Source organism: Protomyctophum parallelum (genome assembly GCF_964188405.1).
Source record: "Protomyctophum parallelum genome assembly, chromosome: 22".
NCBI classification, from domain to species: Eukaryota; Metazoa; Chordata; class Actinopteri; order Myctophiformes; family Myctophidae; genus Protomyctophum; species Protomyctophum parallelum.
Window position 1 is genome coordinate 34183364 of NC_139714.1, and position 21757 is coordinate 34205120.

At 43.1% G+C, this 21757-nt stretch overlaps 1 protein-coding gene across 2 annotated transcripts in view; it reads right to left on the minus strand.

The window, feature by feature from the left end:
* Positions 1 to 21757, minus strand: part of dyrk2 (dual-specificity tyrosine-(Y)-phosphorylation regulated kinase 2) — a 43832-nt gene that overhangs the window by 15190 nt on the left and 6885 nt on the right. Inside the window, exons 3-7 of one of the 2 annotated variants that reach the window (XR_014568802.1) lie at positions 19749 to 20079; positions 16110 to 16273; positions 14893 to 15282; positions 10847 to 10937; positions 9855 to 10740 (exon numbers count right to left, since the gene is read on the minus strand). Coding sequence is in view for 1 of the 2 variants with exons in the window: in XM_083757844.1 (XP_083613970.1) it covers positions 10109 to 10740; positions 10847 to 10937; positions 14893 to 15282; positions 16110 to 16273; positions 19749 to 20079 (1608 nt within the window). In the remaining variant the exon portion in view is untranslated. Of the gene's footprint in view, positions 1 to 3754; positions 10741 to 10846; positions 10938 to 14892; positions 15283 to 16109; positions 16274 to 19748; positions 20080 to 21757 lie in introns of those variants that run through there. The other variant, XM_083757844.1, reaches the window with a different exon arrangement.

The window sequence follows — 21757 nt, forward strand, 5'->3', positions numbered from 1 at the left end:
TCTATACATTTACATGTACATCAAATGTATACATTGTGTACATTGCTTACTGTAAATCGCTCTGCTAAATGCCTAAATTGTAAACTGTAGACCGAATCACAAAACTGCAAAACGAGTTGATCCCATCCTACTGTGGTGAGTTGGTGACACATGTTCTTGGGTAACATGACCGTGTGTGAGACGGAGCCTCAACATGTCAACTCTCACACCATGAGCTGACAATCACTGAAAGATGTGCATTATGGATATTGTCACCACGGCTAGTGGGAGTTGACCTAAGAACAACCCCCAAGATGTCCTGGCTTGCTTTATGTGTAGTGTGACTGTGTATATGTGCATATGCCCAAGGTTTCAGCCTGAGCTTCAGTGACTTCCATTTTAAAATTAAAGTTGAATAATAAATAATAAAAAGTAATACAGATAATGTGATAAACAATTAGTGGAGGTACCGATCTCTGACCTACTAGGCACTGTGCAAACAAAGTTTGGTGCTGGTCAGGCCAGCAGTTAGCGAAATTAGCTCTGAACTAATCTCTCAAAACAGATTCAGAGCTCTGCGAATGCAAATTCAACACATGTGTATTTGCCTATGGCCGGGTTGCCAGATTGGCTCCGGACAAACACACGGAGACTGTCCCTCTTAGGCTAGACTCCTGTAGAGCTATGGTATTAAACACACCCATTAAACCTTTTAACCTTGTTAACCTTTTGACCCTGTTAACCATTTGACCCTTAACATCAACCTGCAGAAGCAGCAGCACAGGGAATTGAGGGAAATAAGTATTTCGTTCAAATCTGCACATCACATTGTGGTGATATTAATTCATGTAGCCTATGTGAATTTGTGAAATAGTATTATATAACGCAGGTTCTAGCACCGTGGTGCTTAATAGTACATTGTCTAGTAAGCTACTCTTCATAATACAGAATGGAATGCAATCGAGTACAATAAGGTGCACTACAAGTACACTATAAACTACAATACCTTGCACAATACATAACACGTGTAGAGAGAGATAGAGAGAAGGAATAGGGGGGAGAGAGAGAGAGAGAGGGCATCCTGTTGGCAGGTCCCTAGAGATTATGGGAAAGGTTGGATCACTCTAAATATACAGAAACTCAGTGCCCTCAGTGTGTGTGTGTGTGTGTGTGTGTGTGTGTGTGTGTGTGTGTGTGTGTGTGTGTGTGTGTGTGTGTGTGTGAGTGCGTACTGTACGTGTGAGAGCATGACCATGGAAGGCAAAGTTATTGATGACCTCTACACACACACACACACACACGTGTGCGCGCACACACACGCACAAACACAGAGAGTTTGTATGTGATTTCTATTTCTAACTATCTCTTCTCTATTTCTAATTTTATCTCTGGCCTTTTAGCATCCTGATAGCCTCTATAATGAGCTTTGGTATATGTGTGTGTTAGCATCCTGTTAGCATCTATAATTAGCTGGCTAATCCTCAGCTCCTAAAATGGAACCCAGCTCGTCCAATCGCATGTCTGACCCTCCGTTGCCATGGTGAGCTCATTACCTTGTCAATTACAGAGTGGGTTAATGACTGCTGTGTGTGTGTGTGTGTGTGTGTGTGTGTGTGTGCGTGCACTCTTTTCAGTTTACACAGGAAATTGTTGCTATGGAGAAGACATTCCTGTGGCTGATGGCTGTCATTGTAGTCTTCAGAAACCTTAAACTTAAACATAAATTAACCATGGTATTGTAACAAACCTAATAACCTATGCAGCTGGGAACTGAAACTGCATGGCATCTAAGTTTAATTGAAGGAGTTTCACGTTTTTAATTTAGATAAGACAGTAGACACTTAAGAGGACAGTAGAGAACAGTAGAGACCACAGTGGAATGGTTCCCATTCCTTTTAGCTCAAGACGCAAAAGAGAAATTAGACATTTGGCCCGGGACCCAAACAGGTGAAAATAGCAGATCTACAAGGTCATGCTTGTAGGTAGGTGAAATTTACTCGCGGCCCATAAACATCGGTCCCGATCCACTGTGGGAAACAGGAACTGAAGACTCTAGTCTAGAGGATAGTAGAGATACTTGGGGAAAGTATATAGGCTACTTAGACTTAAGAGTCTTAGTAGAAACAGGAAGAGGACCGTAGAGAGATAGAAAGATGGAGGTGGAATGGTACACAAATGGTAGGTACACAAACGTCCTATGTTTACTGGTGCACTGCTAAATCTAGCAAAAGTGTCTTGCTGGAACAAATTTCTCCAGATGTGTCTCTGGAGAAAATTGAGTGGCTTGTTTAAAAAGTTTAGTTCAGTGAACAAGGAGATAAAAAGTATCGCTCAGAAGCTGTGTTCACTTTCACTCTCCCATTACACAGTAAACAGGAAATGACATGTCTTTATTTTATTTTTTGTCTTGGATGACCAGTCATAGCCAGGAGGAGGACACTAGAGACAGGAAGCTGAGGACAGAGACAGGAAGGGCATGGGTCTCTAGCTGAAATTAAACCTGAGGGCACATGTGTTTTTCATGCACTATCCAGTCAGCTACCAGCACAATCCTGGTTTTCATTTTGAAAGTCCAAAGCAGGCCTGCATGGTTGCACCAACAAGGATTAAGCTTTATAAATTGCACCAAACTCTAAACTTGTTTTCACTAGTAATCAGGTTTAGTTTTAAAGTTTAAACCATTCTTTTAATCTTGGTTTTAATTTTTTTTAATCGAAAAAAGCCTAGATCAATACATCTTTCATTAACCCTAAACTAAGCTTTTTTCTTCTTCTTGGTGCCCCCCGGCCTTTAAAGAGTTGTCCAAACACAAATTAAGAGTTATATAATACCACTCACTATCTTGAACTTGTGAACATAATTCAATGTTTCGGTCCTTAGACAGGAAGCCAAATAAAGAAATAAAATAAAAAAAGTGTAAGGACCCAAAACATATTTGTTCATTAACCGATTATAAAATGTTTTTGCAAGTTCAAGACATTGACCTTGCATTTATTTTGCAATTAGACAGATTTTTAAATAATCTTGATGTATTATACTATTATTGCTTACAAAAATCTTGATGTATTAATGTAAGTAATTCCATTTGTGCCATTTTGAGCCTCAAGACTTTACGAACGTAACCAAACGTGCCCGCAATTGTACACTCCGAGTCCCAAGTTAAATTAACAGTGCGGATTCTACTGTGATCTTCTCAGCTGTCCTGCTGTTTGTCTCTATAAATACTTCATTTGTCTTCTTCTGTTCCGTCTCCCTCCCGTCAGCTGGTAAATGCTTTCTGAAATCCACCTGTAACCTGATCTACCCGGGTTACATCACACCACACCACCTGTGTGTGTGTGTGTGTGTGTGTGTGTGTGTGTGTGTGTGTGTGTGTGTGTGTGTGTGTGTGTGTGTGTGTGTGTGTGTGTGTGTGTGTGTTTATTATACGCGCAGTAGCTCGTCTGCTATGTAGAGCGACCAGTCAGACCAGACATGATGCAGCTGTCAACTCAATTTACAACACAAGATACAATTCATTAAGAAGGAATTAACAAAATAACATGTTTTACATGTTTGTGCATAATGTATGTATCATTGGTGTTGTTTTCATGCTTTAAAGTCTGATTATTGATCATTTTGTGTAAACTGCAATAAATTTAACTATTAATTCACAGTGATTGTAATATTACTGATCTGGTCTTTGTCACTTATTGTGACTGTGAGTGACGTGTGGAACAGAACAAAACTTTTTATGCTTTAGGTCTGTGAAAGAAAGATTCACCAACTGAAGATCAACAATAAAACTGTTTTAATAATAATAATATTATAATTTGTTTTCCCCTGGCCACAACAATAAAATTTAACAAAAGGATCACTAGAAAAGTGTTGACTTCATGTGTTCTGTACAATAGATACAGTACGTACTGTAAAACTGGCCGTGGGTTTGAACCCCACTACAACCGCAGCGTGGCACAGCAGCGGATTTAAAAAAAAAAGAGAAAAACAAAGATAACACAAAAAATAATTATTAAAACATTTGTCCAACATTATTTACAAATAAAATCTAGAGCAAATATCACATTTATACACAGCGCAGGTTAACACATGTTCACTGTGTTGCTTAGTTTCAAACTTTCTGAAGCAGACACGTTGCTCCAAAGTCCAAGTTAAAAGCCAGCCAGGTAACCAGGTAACCTTTTAACTAACCTTGCACATGGCTAACTAGTTTGCCAGCTAACTTGTTAACCTGCCATCTAGAAAACAAGCCGTTACTTTGAGAACAAGCTACCGTAACTAGATAAGCAGCCAACTAGCCAGCAAGCAATCATGTTAACCCAGGTATCAAACCATTTACTAACTAACCTAGAATAAAGACACCAAGGATTTGTCAGAGATGTCACAAAGCATTACCAGGCGGAAATGCTTGATCCTCGTGGGGCACTTAAGACAGCAAACAGGCCACACAGCAATGACTGTTATGTCACTTGTCCTATCCTTGGCATCTTTATTTTAATCGGCTTACTAACATCACAACATTAAGTTCTGTCTGTGTAAACAATCTGCCACCAAACGAAATGGTGGTTTCTCCATTTAAACAGAGAGAACATTCCACAAAACAGTTTGTTAGCAGCCTCTTTAGTGTCTCTCTCTCTCTCTCTCTCACACACACACACACACACACACACACACACACACACTTCATAGTCTCTAAACACTATTTTCTTAACTTTTAGATTTTTTTGTGTCAGCTTGTCCCTATCTTGTCCTTGTCTGTCCGTCAGTCTGATTGACAATGGCAGCTAGCTCTTCAGTCATAAAGGAATGCACTTTGGTAAAGTTAACCAAATGCCCTGCTGAGTTATTACAATCACAAGTATGACAAGATTACTAGAACTACACAACTACTACTACAACAAACAGTTATGAATAATAAAGTCAGAGCAATCTGAGGTACCATATGAAAAACACTGGTCTCTATACTGTAGGAGCGTCAAACCACACTAATGCAAATGTTAGCAGCTAGTGTAAGTTGCATGATTCAGAGACCTCAGTCACCTCACTGCAGCCAGCATCATGCTAGCTGTTAGTGGCTAGTGTTGGCTTCACCATAGAGAAACATCAGTGCGGCTAGCGCGGTGCTAGCATCAATAGGCTAGTGTTAGCTAAGCTTCACCATAGAGAAACATCAGTGCAGCTAGCAGGATGCTAGTGTTGATCTGCTTTTTTGCTTAACTCCATTGTCACGCTTGGAATCAATCAACCTGTGTCTAGGCAACATGTAGCAACAGTTGACCGATATGTCTGTATGTTGTGCCACTGTATCAGTGGGGAGTAGTTGAGTTTCATATATTTATTTGGTAACACTTTACAATAATGACCTGTTATAAAGCATTTATAAACATGTATAGATGTTTGTAGATGAGTAATAATCATGAACAATCATTGTTGACATCCGTAAATGTTTACCTAAACATTTATAACTATGTTTAAACATAATTTATACGTTATTAGTAAGGTATTAGTAAGTAGTAAACTATTCACATAGTTATAAATGTTTAGGTAAACATTTACGGATGTCAACAAACAGTCTGTTCATGATTATTACTCATCTACAAACTGCTTATTAATGTTTATAAATGCTTTATAACAGGTCGTTATTGTAAAGTGTTACCATTTCTTTTGATAAGTACAATTTGACCCCACCTGAACTATTAGGGTCGGGGGGAATGTGCAGCCAATGTTCAGTGCCAGGGAGCAGCTCCTGCTCAAAGGCCCAGTGCCTTGCTCTAAGGCTTTGGCAGGAGTCTGTCCCTAGCATGTATGTGTTTGATGTGGGAGGAAGAAGCCCATGTGAACATAAGGGAGAACATGCCAACGACACACAAAAAAGACCCCAGTTGGTTTGAACTCCGAGGCCAAAGTTCTAACCACTGAGCCAGTGGGCCACCGATAGTGTAGTTGCGTGTTTAGGTGTAGATACAGTATGTGTGTGTGTGTATTTAGATGTAGTTGGGTGTAGTGTACATACTGTAGGTGCATTTAGGTGCAGTTGGTGTATTTGGGCTTAGGCCAGTATGGCATTGTTAAACCAAAGGCACATTAGTCAACGCTCATCTTTGTCAGTTCACAATAAAAACACAGAAACAATCCATCAATCAAAAACCAACATTAAAAAACAGATAGAAAATCAATACAGGTGACCCCTGACCCCGGCAAGTCCCAAAATGTGGGTCGGAGCTCACTGGAGGGCCGTGAGGATATTGCAAATGGGCCTCCAAATAATTGGCAAAATACTAAGATTTTAATGATAATATAACCATAATATTACAAGATGAATGTAAAAAATGTCATGATACTTTCTTTTTAAACCTTGAAAAATGAATTGTCATTGTCATACCGATAAATATTCCCTTGAAAGTATACTACCGGTATGCCAGTTCCATTGAATCAAGCCGGAACACAATCGATTGATCATTAAAAACAAAATGTGGTCTGAAAATGCATGGCACGCGCGCCACCCATCTGATGGATGGCCCGGGCACGCGCACACCGTTGAGATTTTGTGCACCTCGATCCAGAAAAAGGAACCAGGGAAGCGTCCGCTGGTATAGCGCACGAGCAGCACAAACCTCTGCTGTAGCGCCGTCATGGGAGGCATGCGCGCTCCCCCTTCATTATTCACAGGTTATTATGACATCAATACATCTCCTCCAAGGGGCAGCCGAGGAGGTTTTTTTATGCGTTGGTTTCCCGCGTGGTACATCACATGCTCTATACTTCTTCTAGACCACTCCACTGTTAACATCCACCACCGCCAACTCCACCTTTCTAATCCACTCCGCCCGCACTCCTGATCCACAGACTCAATCCGCTATTTCCTACTAGCCAACCTTACTTTATTCGTTTATTTTGACGGGTCACTGCATACCTCCACCTTTCAACGCTTGCGATGCTAAGAAACCCAGGACTACTACTTAGTGTGCGAGTTGTGTGTGGTGAGCACTGTTCTAGAACATTCCAGAATCTTCACACAGATAATCGATAAACTTCAAGTATATGGAAATATTTTAGTAAATATATGTTTTATATTATCATATCCTCCACCAGCCATGTCACAAAATGCCTCCTCCTCACCCAACTGTCCTATTCACATTAAAGGCCTCTCTTGTCAAAGAGATTTTTGATCTCAAACAGACTTCCTTGGTAAATAAAAAATAAAGAGTAATGAAACACACTTTCAGCCTGCATCCACTAACTATGAGGGTTGCCAACCACCCCGTAATACAGATACTATCATTCCATGATTGTAAAGTAAAAACTGCATTCCTTTTCTAACTTGTACAGAATGCATTTGGTTCTGCAAATTTGAAAATCAATTCTGTGCAAGTAAACAGATTAAAAAGGTTAGTTACACTAACCAAACCGCATCGCAATGACATGCACTGTTGGCATGCTGCTGTTGGGTGTATCGACAGTGGGGGGGGGAGAAAATAATATACAGATGAGACGACAGAAAAGCCTGGGAAGCTAAAGGCTAATCTGTAATTTGTGTTAGTCACAGAGGAATCTGTGACAAAAAACAGCAGTGCTGTTATTGCATTTACATGGTGACACAAACACTGGGTGCACTCGCTCGCAGACGCAATGGCCCGGCAGAGATGCACTCGATTGGATTAAATCCATTCTAAAACGCAGTTAACCAAATCGAATGCTTTGCTGCCAGCCACTAGTCTCCTTACATGCACTCCAACATTGCAACACAAAGACATGTCCACCAACGTTTGCAGTATCGTAAAAAACGATGTGTTTCGGCTCATGACCTTCATATCACATTATATGATCCTGATGAAACACACAGGTTTGTACAATAAAGTTGTTGATAACAGACTACTAAAAAATGACTAGGCTTGACATGCGTTACCAGCTTATAATAAGGTTTACAGTACTTTCGTGTTTCATTACTCTTTAACAACTGACTGTTACCACGGTAACGCCATGTGGCTAGCATTGTGCTATATATATGTTGGTTATGTGCTTCAACACGTGTGGCTGGTTGCTGTCCACGCAGGAGGCAATTAACCTTTGACCTATTAATCATCAATCCTATCCTCCTGTGCCCGGGCAGCTCAGTCGGCAGATCACTCTTCTTTGAGTTCCAAAGTTCTGGGCACCGTGGACTCAGTTAAGTACTGGGAGCTGACGGTAAGTGTGGCGCTCCACCACAGGAATCTCCCTGGTCTAGCGCCTTGAAGGGAGATCGACACCCTTGTTGCTCTGTTGATACCGACTATAAGCCACTTCGACTTGCTCCTCCTACAGTACATGGCAAACATTCATGTAACCGTTTTTTCCTTTTTGTTTTTAAAAAGCAACATTTCCTCCAACAATGGCCTGGTTCCATTGAGGATTCTATCAGCGGTATAGTAATGCTGGCTCATCCTCTGTGGTTGAACGAGGAAAACAACAGTCATTTTACACCTCCTATTCTTCACAGATCTGATCTCAGACCAGTGTTCTACTGTGGTCCTGAGCTTTTTAAGGCTGGGCAGTGTACAGCTAACAAGTTATGGCTAACAGGCTATGAAATAATTGTCTGCAGATAAATAACAGACCACTAGCAACAGTATAGGCCAAGGGTTAGCAGGTTAAAAGCTAGCCATCTCAATGGCAATGGGTGCATGTGTTTGGTTTGACGTACTAACAGTCATGAGTACGACACCCTATCCAAAACCCAACCTCACAGGAAGCCACGGCTTGATATTAGTTAGTTGTAACCTGCTACGCATGTCGGGAGCCACAGGTTAGTTTTAACCCGCCACTGGTTCGTTTTAACCTGCCGCGCATGTCGGGAGCCACAGGTGAGTTTTAACCCGCAGCATGTCGGGAGCTACGGTGTTGTCGTACTAATGCCTGTCAGACTGTTAGTATGTCTAACAAACGTATGCACCCCAATGGCAATAACAGACAGCTAACAGGCTAATGGACTATTATAGGTGACCGTTATAGCTACAAACTTACAACTTAAAGAGGCAGTTATTCATAAGTAGATAGCTACAACTAATGTGCACATAAGACAGATTTAGCTGGCCAGGTGATATTTAGCCAGCTAACAGCTAGCACACCACATTACCAATCAGGTAGCTACAGATAGTATACCAACAGTTAGCCAGCTTATGCTTGCTGCTCACAGCTAGCCAGCTAAAGCAGTGTCCCCTTCTCCGTGGCTCAGGTTGAGTCATATTGTTACTTTTTGGATACGCTAGCAAAACCGTGATCTAAATGTTGTTTATTAAGCTAATCTTTGCCATAACCCCAAAGTTAAACCATATGGGAGACATTAGCCCTACTTATCTATTTTGTTTAAGATACACTTGGATCTTTGCTCCTTCCATGAAATGCTACCGTTGCATCATGGTCGCCAGAAAAACATACATTTCTGCAAGCCACGGATACACTGAATGTTAAGTAACCTTTCTTAACCAAAACTGTTTCATATATCAACATTCAAATACTATATGCAATGTCTAAAAAGATTAGAACTGATTGGTATCCAACTCCGATGGCACAGAGTAAACAGCGCAGCCATCGCACTGGCTCTAGCACGCTTCTGTTGGTGCATCTGCCTTGTTGCTTTGCACTGCTACATCCTGCAAAACAATGACCATCGAGGTGTAACACCTGGTTTTCAATGAGTCCCTTGTCAGCACCATATTAATCACACCATATCAGGGTGCGTGTGTGTGTGTGCGTGTGTGCGTGTGTGTGTGTGTGTGTGTGTGTGTGGAGATTGTCGGAGCTCAACAGGCAGGTTACAAGTGAGACTCACTTGTCTCACCACTTCAGGTTATCTGAACACACCACAAACCAGTTCACGCAGACTGTCCAGTTCTCACCCAATCAAGGTGGTGTGTCTTCCGGGCCAGTAGAAGACACCACAAGACAACTGGTTTTGTCCTGGTGCAACTGGTCATATCCACTGGATGATGGTTGTTGGTTCTGTCAAAGCACAGGCTGTCTAAACACCAACTGGTCAATCCCCACAGCCAGGTTTCAAACCCAATCCAAAATGGGTTCATAAAACCAAACTGGTTTCTCTTCAGTTTTCTGCCTGACTGAAAACAGACCCAGTCCCTCCCAGTGTCCAGTCTCAGCTGACCAGTTTGGGTAGAACTGTCCTGGTCTGGATATTTCCGTTAGCATCTGTGATGTTAGCTAGGTTCGTCCTGGCCTTGGAGGAAGAATGAGGCGGTAAGGAAATGCCTCCCTCTCGTTTAGAGGAAGAGGAGGAGGAGGAGGTGGTGGTTTTCTCGGCTGATGAAGAGGACGAGGTGCCTGCGGGGGGTTTGGGGAGTCGTCGTCTGAGCCAGGGGTGTCGGAGGGCGTGTCCAGGGCTCATACGGGTTGCGGGGTCCCAGTCCAGACACTGTTTGATGAAGTCCAGGAACAGAGGGTCATCGCAGCCCTTCAGGGCCGTGCTCCACTCTCTGCTGGCCGGCGGCCCGCGAACCTTCCCTCTCCTGGAGCGTCCGGCGTTCACAACCACAGAGCCGTCCGGCAGGGTGGTGACCGAACAGTAACGAGGAAACCCTTTAGATGACACAAAGTTCTTAGCCCGCTTGGAGGCGTCCAGCAGCTTCTGACTGGGCATGCCCAGTAGCTCCATGATGCACGCCAACTGGTCGGCCTCATCTTCACCCGGCAACAGAGGGTAGCCCGTTAGCAACTCTGCTAGGATACAACCCAAGGACCACATATCTATGGGCATACCATACCTAGAACCTGGGGAGAGGAAGAGGAGACAGGAGGTGAAATTAGAAAAGAGGAGATGTCAGTGTGTAAAAGCTTGTTTTTCAGTCATTATTCCACCACAGGATGAGTCCCTCACCAAGTATAACCTCTGGTGCTCTGTAAAACCTGGATTGGATGTAGGTGTAAACCCTCTGGTGTTCATAGCAACTCGAGCCAAAATCTATCACCTAGAGACAACAGAGAGAGAGAGAGACAGATGGTGATGAATGATGTCTGTTTATCTAGGCAGTCCCAGCAGCTGTTAGTGTTAGCAGGGCTCTTGTGTTCACTGAATGACTGCATTTTCAGCAGAACATATTGTGATGAATTAGGGAAAGATGGTGTTATTTCTACATATGAAGGCACACATTGATATATTCAAAGGCAATTCAAGGTGTTTTCGAGATTGCATTCAAATAAATGTGAAAACAAAAATACAGGAAAGCAACCAAGTTAAAGTTACGACTTTAGTGTGTCAGTAACAGCTCTTTAATAAGCAGACAAATACATTTTCAAAATTAATGCTGAATTATTGCCGCCACACGGCCGATAGGTGAAACCGGTTTTGCCGACTAGCTAATAGGGGACCATTTAAAAGAAAGGTCCCCATATACAGTATACCGGACGCTACAGGAGAAACGAAGGTGAACTTTAATACCATGCTCCAAAGAACCCACCACAGACGTTTTGGACGACGTGCATATAAAGTTGAATAGAGAAAAGAGGAAGCGATGCGCGGGCCGTAGTTATCCGAAACTGAAAACAGGTGCTCATTGGAGAGGGTTCAATAGGAGGTAAACATTTAAGTTCCTTCCCTTGTAGTAGTGGGCTGACATCTAAGTGTGAAACAACAGGTGAACTTAAGAAAATTCCAAGGCACTCATTCATATAAAGTGTTCACGGGGGGTGTGAGGAAACCCTGGGTCTGGGATCTCAAATATGTTCTGGCAATGTGCAAGTGTTTTGGAAACCCAAGCTCTTTTCTGAGATCCTGGAAATCCTGGTGTCTAGTTTAACCACTTAAACCTAGTATATACTAAGTTACTTGAGCCGGGTCCCCCAGGGCTCGAGGGCTCTGTGGTCTACTCTGTACTGATTCCACTCACACCAAATCTTTGTCGCAAATAGCAAATAGCTCCTAATGCAGCTTGTTTGTCAGGTTGTAGATCGGCTGTTTGGCAAATGTTCCCCCCAGAACAGGGATGGTGGGCTCAAGTGGTTATGGGCTACCAAAGTATATTTGGAGCCATTTAACACAAATGCTAGCCCTCTAAGGGGAAAAGTGGTGCCAGTGCCAGAAAAATCTGTGAAAACCCCAAAAAACTCCCTGTAGCCGAATACCAAACAACTCGCCCCTTTACCAACTCGCCTCGGGCGTACAGCCGGCGAAACTGCATGGCCTGGTATTCCTAAAGTAACCCAAGTCAATTATGCTTAAGAGGTTAAACCTAACCCTATTTCTTGACTTAACCCCAGTAAATCTATGCCTAACACTAAACGTATTTCTTATTCTCAGTAAAACAAAATAAAGAATTCGGCGGAAAAAAGTGGGGGGCGAGATGGAATAGGGGTGACCGTACCCACTACCGTGTAGCCCCGTACAGCTGTTGTTATTAACCCAGTCTAGACGGGAACCCCTTTTGGTGTTTTAACTAAGCATTATGTTTTTTTTTTAATTTATATTTTTTGTCCCACGATTTTGTAACCCATTTTTCACCCCTGTGTCAATCATCCTGTGATGTGATCCTGGGCTCTACACACCCTCTGCCAACCTAGGGAGAGCAACGGACTTAACTCATGCTTCCTTCATGCTTGAGTGTCCAAGTTGCTCCTTTACACCTGACAGGGGGGCGTTTCCCTGGTTGGACGTAGCGCGTGGAAGGAGCACGTTATTCCAACCAGTTCCTTTCCCCTCCATCAGGCGTCCCGGCTGGCCAGGGGGAGGCAGTTTAGAGACCAGGATTACTGCATGTTTTTTGTGAGGGTACCTACCCTAGGGGACACGGGGAGAACATGCAAACTCCACACAGAAAGGCCCTTTCGCCAACCCCACCTTCGGGTATGGGCACTGATGACGCGGAGGAGGAAACACGCCGCCAGCACCCACAGCTGTGAGGCGACTACCAACTGTGCCACCGTGCCCTAACTAAGCATTATGTTATACTTTAGCTATTTTCTAAAATTCGTAAAAATGCGGCACAAAACTTTGAATATATATTCTTTCCGAGCGAACGTTTCTTTTATTTCGACATGGGGCCTAAATGGGTATGGAGGGGCAGTAGCATCAGTTTAATGGGTTAATGGGTAGTTAAATGGGTATGGAGGGGCAGTAGCATCAGTTTTAGCTTAGCTTGTTTTCAGGTATTATAAGATCCTTAAGAAGCCAGATTGTCTCATTTTGAGCAGAAAAAGGAGTAATAAGCACATGTGCACGCCAGATCCGCGTGTAGTCTGTCTAACATGTGAGTAAAAGCAAAAAATCATAATTGGATTAAATTACATTAGAAATGAATAATAATCTGTCCAAAGAAGGCTGCCATCTGTGTATGATTAACTAGTGCATAATCTCTACTCTGCCCCTACCATCCCTGTGATAAAGTTCTACGTACTACATGTAACAATCAGACATGGGATGTAAGAGAAACAGGGAGAGAGTGAAATTCTCTGCTATTACGCTAGATCAGGGGTTCTCAGCATTTTGGGCTCGGGACCCCCGGAAATGCTTTGGCCATGTCTCGTGAGTAAAACCCGCCCCGCCCCACTCCCTACCCCCAATACAAATTGACTGCTACAATAACCTTAATAATAGAGAAAATACATTATAAATCATTAATAATAATAATAATAATAATAATAATTATGGAAAGTTTATGCATGTTCTATGTGTACTATGTGAACTCTTAATTTCCGTTTTCCAGCCATTCATTTGTGAAAATAATCTGGGGACCCCCCAAAATAATTTGGCGGCCCCCTGAGGGGTCACGTTCCCCAGGTTGAGAACCCCTGCGCTAGAAGACACAGAAGATCACTTACAAGCACAGACCAGATTAAGCAACTCAATCTCCTTAATCCTAATAAGGGCCTTTCTCGGCCCCACCTCTCTCCCTGTGTTTTAGGATCCAAGATGGCCGCAGCACCAGGAGGGGGGTGGGGCCTTACTGGGCTGGGGTCACAAATTCAAGACACCTGTCTTGCGTTTGTCTTGTGTCTGTGTTTAATGGCCACTCCAATGCATTTCCAATGGAAGCCCATATGATTTGACGAAACATTTTGTTTGATGGGTTTGATTCAAGTGTCTTGAATGCAGCCCAGTAAGGTCATATGTCGACCCCGCCCGCTCACCTCTGCCCCACCCCCTCCTGGACGGTGCTGTGGCTATCTTAAACACAGGGAGAGAGGTGGGGCAGAGAAAGGCCCTTATTGTGTAATTATTCTCATTGGTATTGGTATTGGCATGACAAGTGTTATTCAGCACACCTGTAACTTGACCAATGTGCATTGCAGAAAAAAGGTTAGACTACTAATCTTCCGTGTTAACTCACCAGACGCGAGCATTCAAACATAGTTTAAAACAATGCGACGCAAGCATGAGCAAGGCCAGCACCACATGTAGCGAATACATAAACGCACAAGCCTCAAGAATTACACATCTCTGTCTGTTAATTTGTTTTGAATTTACAATTGCAGTAAACAATGAGACAATGCAGAGACCATCCAAGCTTTTTCTCAATTCCAGAGGCAACAGTAGAGTGCTGAGGGAGAAGAAATACATTTTTGTATTTCTTTCCGAATAAGATTATGGATTTATTGTGCATCTAATTTCAGATTGAAAGGGGAGCACCTGGCTGCATGTGCGAATATGGATGAATGGAGCAGTACCAGTCATGTTCACATTATGCACAGGTGTTGGAGCTTTTCTTAAAAAAAACATAGACAGAGCCTAGAAACCTGTGTTCTTTCTACCTCACTCTTCTCACGTGGGTAGGTGGGAAATACAGTTAAATTAATAGATGAATTAATTATTAATGGATGAATTAATGAATGTATTCAACAACTCAAAACATTGTGCAGACAAGCCCCACCTCTCCATGTACAGTATATTCCAGACATGTGGAAAGCACTGGTATAAGTAGCAGTACTAACCTTTATGCCACTGCGTCCCTGCTGTTTTAGCAGGATGTTTTCAGGTTTCAGGTCACAGTGGATGATGCGGTTCTTGTGCAGAGAATCCAGACACTGGAGGATGGAGTGAGCAAACTTCCTGACCAGAGGCAGACTGAAGCCCTGGAATTTGTTTTTCTTAATGAGTTCGTACAGGTTCATGCTCAGGAGTTCAAAGGTCATACAGATGTGGTTCCTGAAGGTGAAGTTCTCCAGCATGTGGATGACGTTCATGGACGAGTCTTTGTCCTGTTTCCTGAGGTGCTCGAGGATGCGGATCTCCTCGGCCGCCTGCCGGTGGAATCGCTTCTCATTGCGAACCATCTTCAACGCTACATGGGTGTGCGTCTTATGATCAAACGCCTTGACGACCTGGAACCAGGAAGAGAAAAAAGGAGAGGACAGTGGTGAGGGAGAGAGGACAGAAAAGACAAAAACAGCAGAAAAGGGAGCAAGGAATGTGACGCAATGTCAGAACTAGTGGAACCACCACAGCTCAAAAGAAAATATGTTAAACTTAAGCACTATTTTTGTACTTCCTTGTATGAGTCAGTATAGCTTGAAAATAGAGAAGATAGCAGATCTACAAGCTCACACAGTGTCACACTTCTAAGCTTGTAGATTTGCTATTTTTTGCCCACAGAGCCGAAACTGCTAGTAATTGGTGTACTGACCATGGTATTACTGTGCTTAACTGAAGTCTTTTCAAAGTTTTATGGTGTGAGAAGGTGTTTTCAAAAGTCTTTTCAAAGTCTTAACTTGTTGTTCATTCAAATCAGCGGATTCGAATAACAAAGACTCTGGTGACCTGTAATGTACAATGACAATCATGTCAAGACTGTGGTGTACTCGTTGTGTCTTGTTTTGTTGTTTGCATTTTGTATTTTTGTCTGTGCATTGTAATGTCCGTATTGTGGTTGTTTTCCTATGTTGTGTTTAAAAAAAAAAAAAGTGTACATTACATTGAAAAAAAAAAATCAGCTGATTCGATTTTTATTCACTGGATCTCTCATACAATCCCTGACTTAAAATAAATTAACCACTAAAATGAGACATCAACACCTTATAGTAGTAACATTGTAGTAGTAGTAGTGTTTAAGTAGTAATACAGGAGTAGTAGTGTTAGCTGCAGTAGTCAAGCTGCAGTGGTAGTGTTAATAGTAATTGTACTGGTGCTGTAATAGCAGTAATATTTTTACCTGCCCGAAGCTCCCCTTGCCAATGATCTTCAGTACTTCGTAGCGGTAGGAGATGTGGTCGTGCGCTACGTGGATATATGACCCCTGGTCATCATCAAAGCCACTGTTATTTGCCCCACCCATCACACCTGAGCGCTTTTTGGCATTTGGACCAATAAAATACACTGGAGACAAAGAGAGAGACAGAGAGGGTTGGAATGGTTAGTCTCCGTAATTGACGTAATGAATGAAAATCCCTCATTACCCGTGACGTAAATGACGTGGTCGTGCGCTACGTGGATATATGACCCCTGGTCGTCATCAAAGCCACTGTTATTTGCCCCACTCATCACACCTGAGCGCTTTTTGGCATTTGGACCAATAACATACACTGGAGACATAGAGAGAGACAGAGAGGGTTGGAATGGTTAGTCTCCGTAATTGACGTAATGAATCAAAATCCCTCATTACCCTTGACGTAAATGACGTAATCGTTTAATTCCCTATAATCGGGGGCTTAATGTAGCAACCTTTAGCTTGTTTGGCTAACGGCCAGGGACAAATTAGCCATTGGGCCAGTGGCCCTTGGCTATCAGGGGCCCTTTGGGGAAATTGGACCGTGAGGTACTAGGTTTGACGCCCTGAAAAGGGCTCCTGGGGCCCTTCATTGGCTGTTGAGTTTGTTAAATTTATGTTAAAAAGATGATAAAAACATGAAAATGTCACGTGCACGCGCACTATGGGGACCCTGAAAATATCACTGGCCCAGGGGCCCTCATGGGGTTAATCCGTCCCTGCTAACGGCCGATGTAATCTACCTAAAACCGGCCGAAATCCTTGCATGCACGCTCTCTCCACTTAATTAGGGTGGCCATAAGGACCATATTGTCTATATTGTTAAGATTGTATGTGTTTGTTTTTACATCCGGACACCCTGTCCAGGACAGGCTTCAGGACTCAGATCTGAACCCATGTGATTTGGCGTTAGGAACCTGTTGGGACTTTGCTGACATCCACCCCACGCAGGGTTCGAACCCTGCAACCTTCCGCATGAAAGGCATATGCTCTAACTAACCACTACAGTAGGGCGGCCTTTAACTAAAAGATTTAAAGATTGTAATGGTCCATTTACAATTGATATTTATCATTTGTTGAATTCATACACGGCCTACTACTAAATATAAAGGGGACAGTATTGTACTGTATTTGTTCAGGCATTTGTTGACCTTATTTGCAGCCTGCTCGTTGGACAAAGACTCACGGGACAAAGAAGTCTGTCCTCCTCCTTACTATTGCTGTGCTAGGGCCTGTTCTCGTCAACTTGTTTCATTCATCAGTCATTCATTTCCCACTTATATCACTGATCAGTGATATCAGAGTTTACGAGTTGTGACCCATCATTACAGCACATGGTGGATGACCCAGGATAATGCCCCCGTATACCTTCCATTAATCACAAATTATTTTAACAGCCTACACGTAATGGCACTGACAGCAAACTTACACCAGGCCTCCATTTACAACTTGCCAAGGGCGATGTCATCACTCAACCAGTCGCTGATGACCATCTGAACTCAACCTGATAAATGTGACTTTAGACGTCGCCGAGAGCCGACCGAATGCACCAGAAGTGCTCACCTGTATGAACTCTGGCATCAGCATTTTATATAGCAGTTACATATAAGGTAATTACTCAAATAAACCAGGACAGATAAAAACACGTGTAGTAGCACAGTAGTGGCTCAGAGACTCGAGTGCAGTACTTTGATCCGACGGAGCATTGGTCCGAACGACAACCTACCTCAAACCCTCACCCTAACCCTAACCTCCCCCGGGGCAGACACCTAAACCTAACCGCAACCCTCTCCCGACCCCCAGCGCACCTCCGTCGGATCATAGTATGCCTCCCCAGAGACTCTGCCTGATGACCAAAAGCCTAATATCTCCCTTGGCCAAGGGGGGCCAAGGGGGAACCTTTATGCTAGTGAATAAGAGGTTGGCTTTCCACACGGGAGACCCGAGTTCCATTCCTGGCCGTTACACATGCTCTGAGGTTTATTCATTCCCCCGTTATCGCTTACCATGAAAAAATGTATCCAAACACAAACATAGTAATAATGACCACACACAATTCATTGATAACATCTGTGTGTGACATGACATCACTGCAGAGGTGCATTTGTTTTAAGCACTGGAGAGAGTTGCAACACTGTGTTGGTATGAACGCCGTCGGCCATGTCTATAAATGGACTCGACCGTGTAAATAAAATCCGCCCAGCCCAGGAATCAACCCTGTTTTGACAGCAGTGCAGATGTGTACTTATCCAATTAAATTGGACCAACTACAATTTGGTTCAGGCCTTCATGTTTGCTCTTGCTGTGTGCATTTGTATGGGCATGTGCACGAGTGAGTGTTCCACGTGTGTGTGTAACAGCTGCTGCAGTTCATGTCTATGTGTGACTCGGTAGGCCTGTCACTAGCTCTGGTCCATCGATGACTTCCGGGGCTTGTATAAATGCAGACCAGCCTCTCATCTTTAGCGTAAATAAAAATAATGTATAAGAAAGGTACTTTTTGGCCAGAAAGGGATTTTTTTTCACCGGAGGAAAAATATTCTGTATGAGGGTTTTCTCTTGGCAATATCGGTAGAGTAACTATAAGTATTTTTTTCCGGTGGAAAAATAATCCCTTTTTGGCCAAAAGGTACCTTTTATACGTGTGGTGGGGGGGCTCAGGCTTTCTAATGACACAACCGCCTTTGTATTGGTGAGAAGCAAAAACGTAATTTTTATTTACGCTAAAGATGAGAGGCTGGTCTGCATTTATGCGAGCCCCGGAAGTCAACGGTAACATAGCTCTAAATGCTCTAAACGGCATTAGAGCTATCGACCAGAGCTAGCCTGTTATTTTGAGCTAATTGCAATAATTTTGCATAATCGCCAGATGGACAGTATGTTTTTGTGAGATTGTAAATTTAGTTCATTATTTATTTCGATTATTGGTACCGGTCATTTCTTTGTAAAAAGACAAAAGTCAAAACGAAACGTAATTTTTATGTTTCCGTGTTCAATGACAAGAACACAATGAAATGATTAATCTCAATTATTTGTATGCCAATTCATTGTCAATCGTCATGATCATGACAAACCTAGGAACTCAGTGAACAGAAATACAAGCTTGCAGGTACGCAGCTCTGCTATTTGTGTAACATTTTGGTGTCAAATCAATTAATCAAGGCCTGGGCCGTGGCTCAGCGGTCCACGCACCTTGGCTGGTAATCCATTCTGGCAGTGTGCCGCGGGTTCGACTCCCGATCCCGACGGCCTACGGCGGTGGCTCAGGGGTAGAGCATGGTTTCCGCGGTGTATGAATGTGTGTGTGAATGGGTGAATGTAATGCACAATCTCTGTAAAGCGCCTTGGATAAAGGCGCTATATAAATGCACCATTTACCATTTACTGCATGTCACCCCCCATCTCTCTCCCCATTTCCTGTCAGCCTACTGTCTGTCCCTCCATAAAATAAAGGCGAAAGCCACAAAAAAATCTAATGATTCCCAAGCACGGCACGGATGGGTCAAATGCGGAGAACAAATTTCACTGCGGTAACGTTTGTGACAAATCGTACGACACACACACACACACACACAGACACAATACCTTCAGGGTAGCTGAAGACCTCATGATGTTCGAAGGAGGAGAGTTTGGACATAAACTGCTTCATGGCCTGGTCCGGGGTCATGGGAGCGGCCTTTGACTTGCTGTCTGTCGACTTGATTGACGCACTGCTTCCCTGGCGACAGTGGGTGGGATCAGAGGACGACTGGCGCTCGGGCAGAGGGAGCCCTGGCCTGGAGCCCCGTGGCGTGAGCCCGTTGGGCTGCGAGGTCAGCACGGGACGCTTGTTGCTGTTCTCCTCAAACAGCTGGGTCACGTGGACCTGCTGCGACCCCGCCTGAACGTGTTCCGACATGGCAGCTTTAGAACCTCCCTGCAAACAGAAAGAAGAATGGGAATCAGCTCTGTCACATCACAGTTTATCGGAATCAGCTCTGTCACATCACAGTTTCACCATTTAGAAAGTAGCTGAAATTCGTGTTTTGTAAGAAACGGAAGAAGAGAGTTAAGGAGATCAAGGCAGAAAAGAAGAAAGTTTGAGTGCTTTTACCACAAAATTACAAGTACAGGGTTTCAGATAATTACTATAAAGAAAAACAAAGACAGGGATGATATGGCTTATGACTTGAACATGTTCTGACATGGCGGGTATAGAAACTCTGTACAAAAATAAATAAAACTAAAAACTAAAACAGGTTAATTTCTGCTAGATTATGACTTAAACATGTTCTGATATGATGGACTACCAATGAAAGAAGATAGATATTACACAGCTGGAAACATAATGTAACAAATCGCCAACTTAATTAATCCCTCAAGCGAATAATAAAAAGCTACAAAAGTAACAACAACAGATGATCACATAGTGATATTGGTCAGGTGAAAGAAGCGCCGTCTCCGTTGTGTTCCCCCCCCCATATTAGTATGATTATTTATATTTTAGTAACGTGTTTGTTTGTGTGGCACACCTCGCGGTTGTGCCACATGCCTAAGAGCATGCCGAATGTCTGGCTGATGGTTACGCAAGACTAGATAGATACCACTTAACAAAATGACCACTTAAGTTACAAATAAGTTACCTGGCAACACAGATATTGACACAACGAGCTGAAATTTATCCTGCTGCCAGAATCAGTTAAGCAGCTCTAAACTTAATTAAATAAATAAACGTTCTGTGTTGTACAGTTCTAAATACATTGATAGACTGTAAACCTTTATACACCAGCTCAGTGGCCTTGTGGTTAGAGTGTGGTACACAACTTCAACCTCATTCGCCTCTAGTTCTGGCCTCTAGACTCTGTTAGTCAGCAGCACAATTAATGGGTTTGTAAGTTTGTGCAGGGCCTAATGAAAAGGAACACTGGCTTTTATTGTATATAGCAGATCTACAAGCTACGATGCGATACATTGTGAGCTCATACATATATTATCTTCCTAATATTGATATTGAGGTATTTGGTCGATAATATTGTGATATTTATCTATACCGCCCAGGCCTGCCTACACGGAACGGTGAAAACACTGAGTCAGTTTACTACCCACAAACCACAGGCCTCTTAGGTCTATACTTTTTACCAGTAGCTCTGAAAACTGAAATAATTTCTACCATCTCTCTCTCTCCCTCTCTCTCCTGTACCATAATCTCCTCTCTTTGTCCCTCGTCTCTCTTTCCAATGTGTTTTGCTATTCATCTCTGCTGCCAGGGTAACCGCTGGCATAGGAACAACAATAGCCTCGATAGATACCCAGGCTTTCATTTCGTCTGCACGAAAAATGAAAGCCTGGATTTACGCGTTGCTCCCCAAATGATGTGACGTCAGGGCTCTGGGTGGTGTGCACCCCTCAAAATAACACCGTGAGGAAATCATTACCAGTGGAACTTCAAACGAGGCTATGCGAGGAAAATGAGGAGAATGGCTGAAGAACCCACCCACCACACCGTCTAAGAAAAAAAACAACGTGTGCCGATACTGTGGAAATCACTCCACTCCGTGATAAAAAGCGTTAGAATGGTATACTCCAGCAACCAGTGGTTTCTGCTTCTGGTCGAC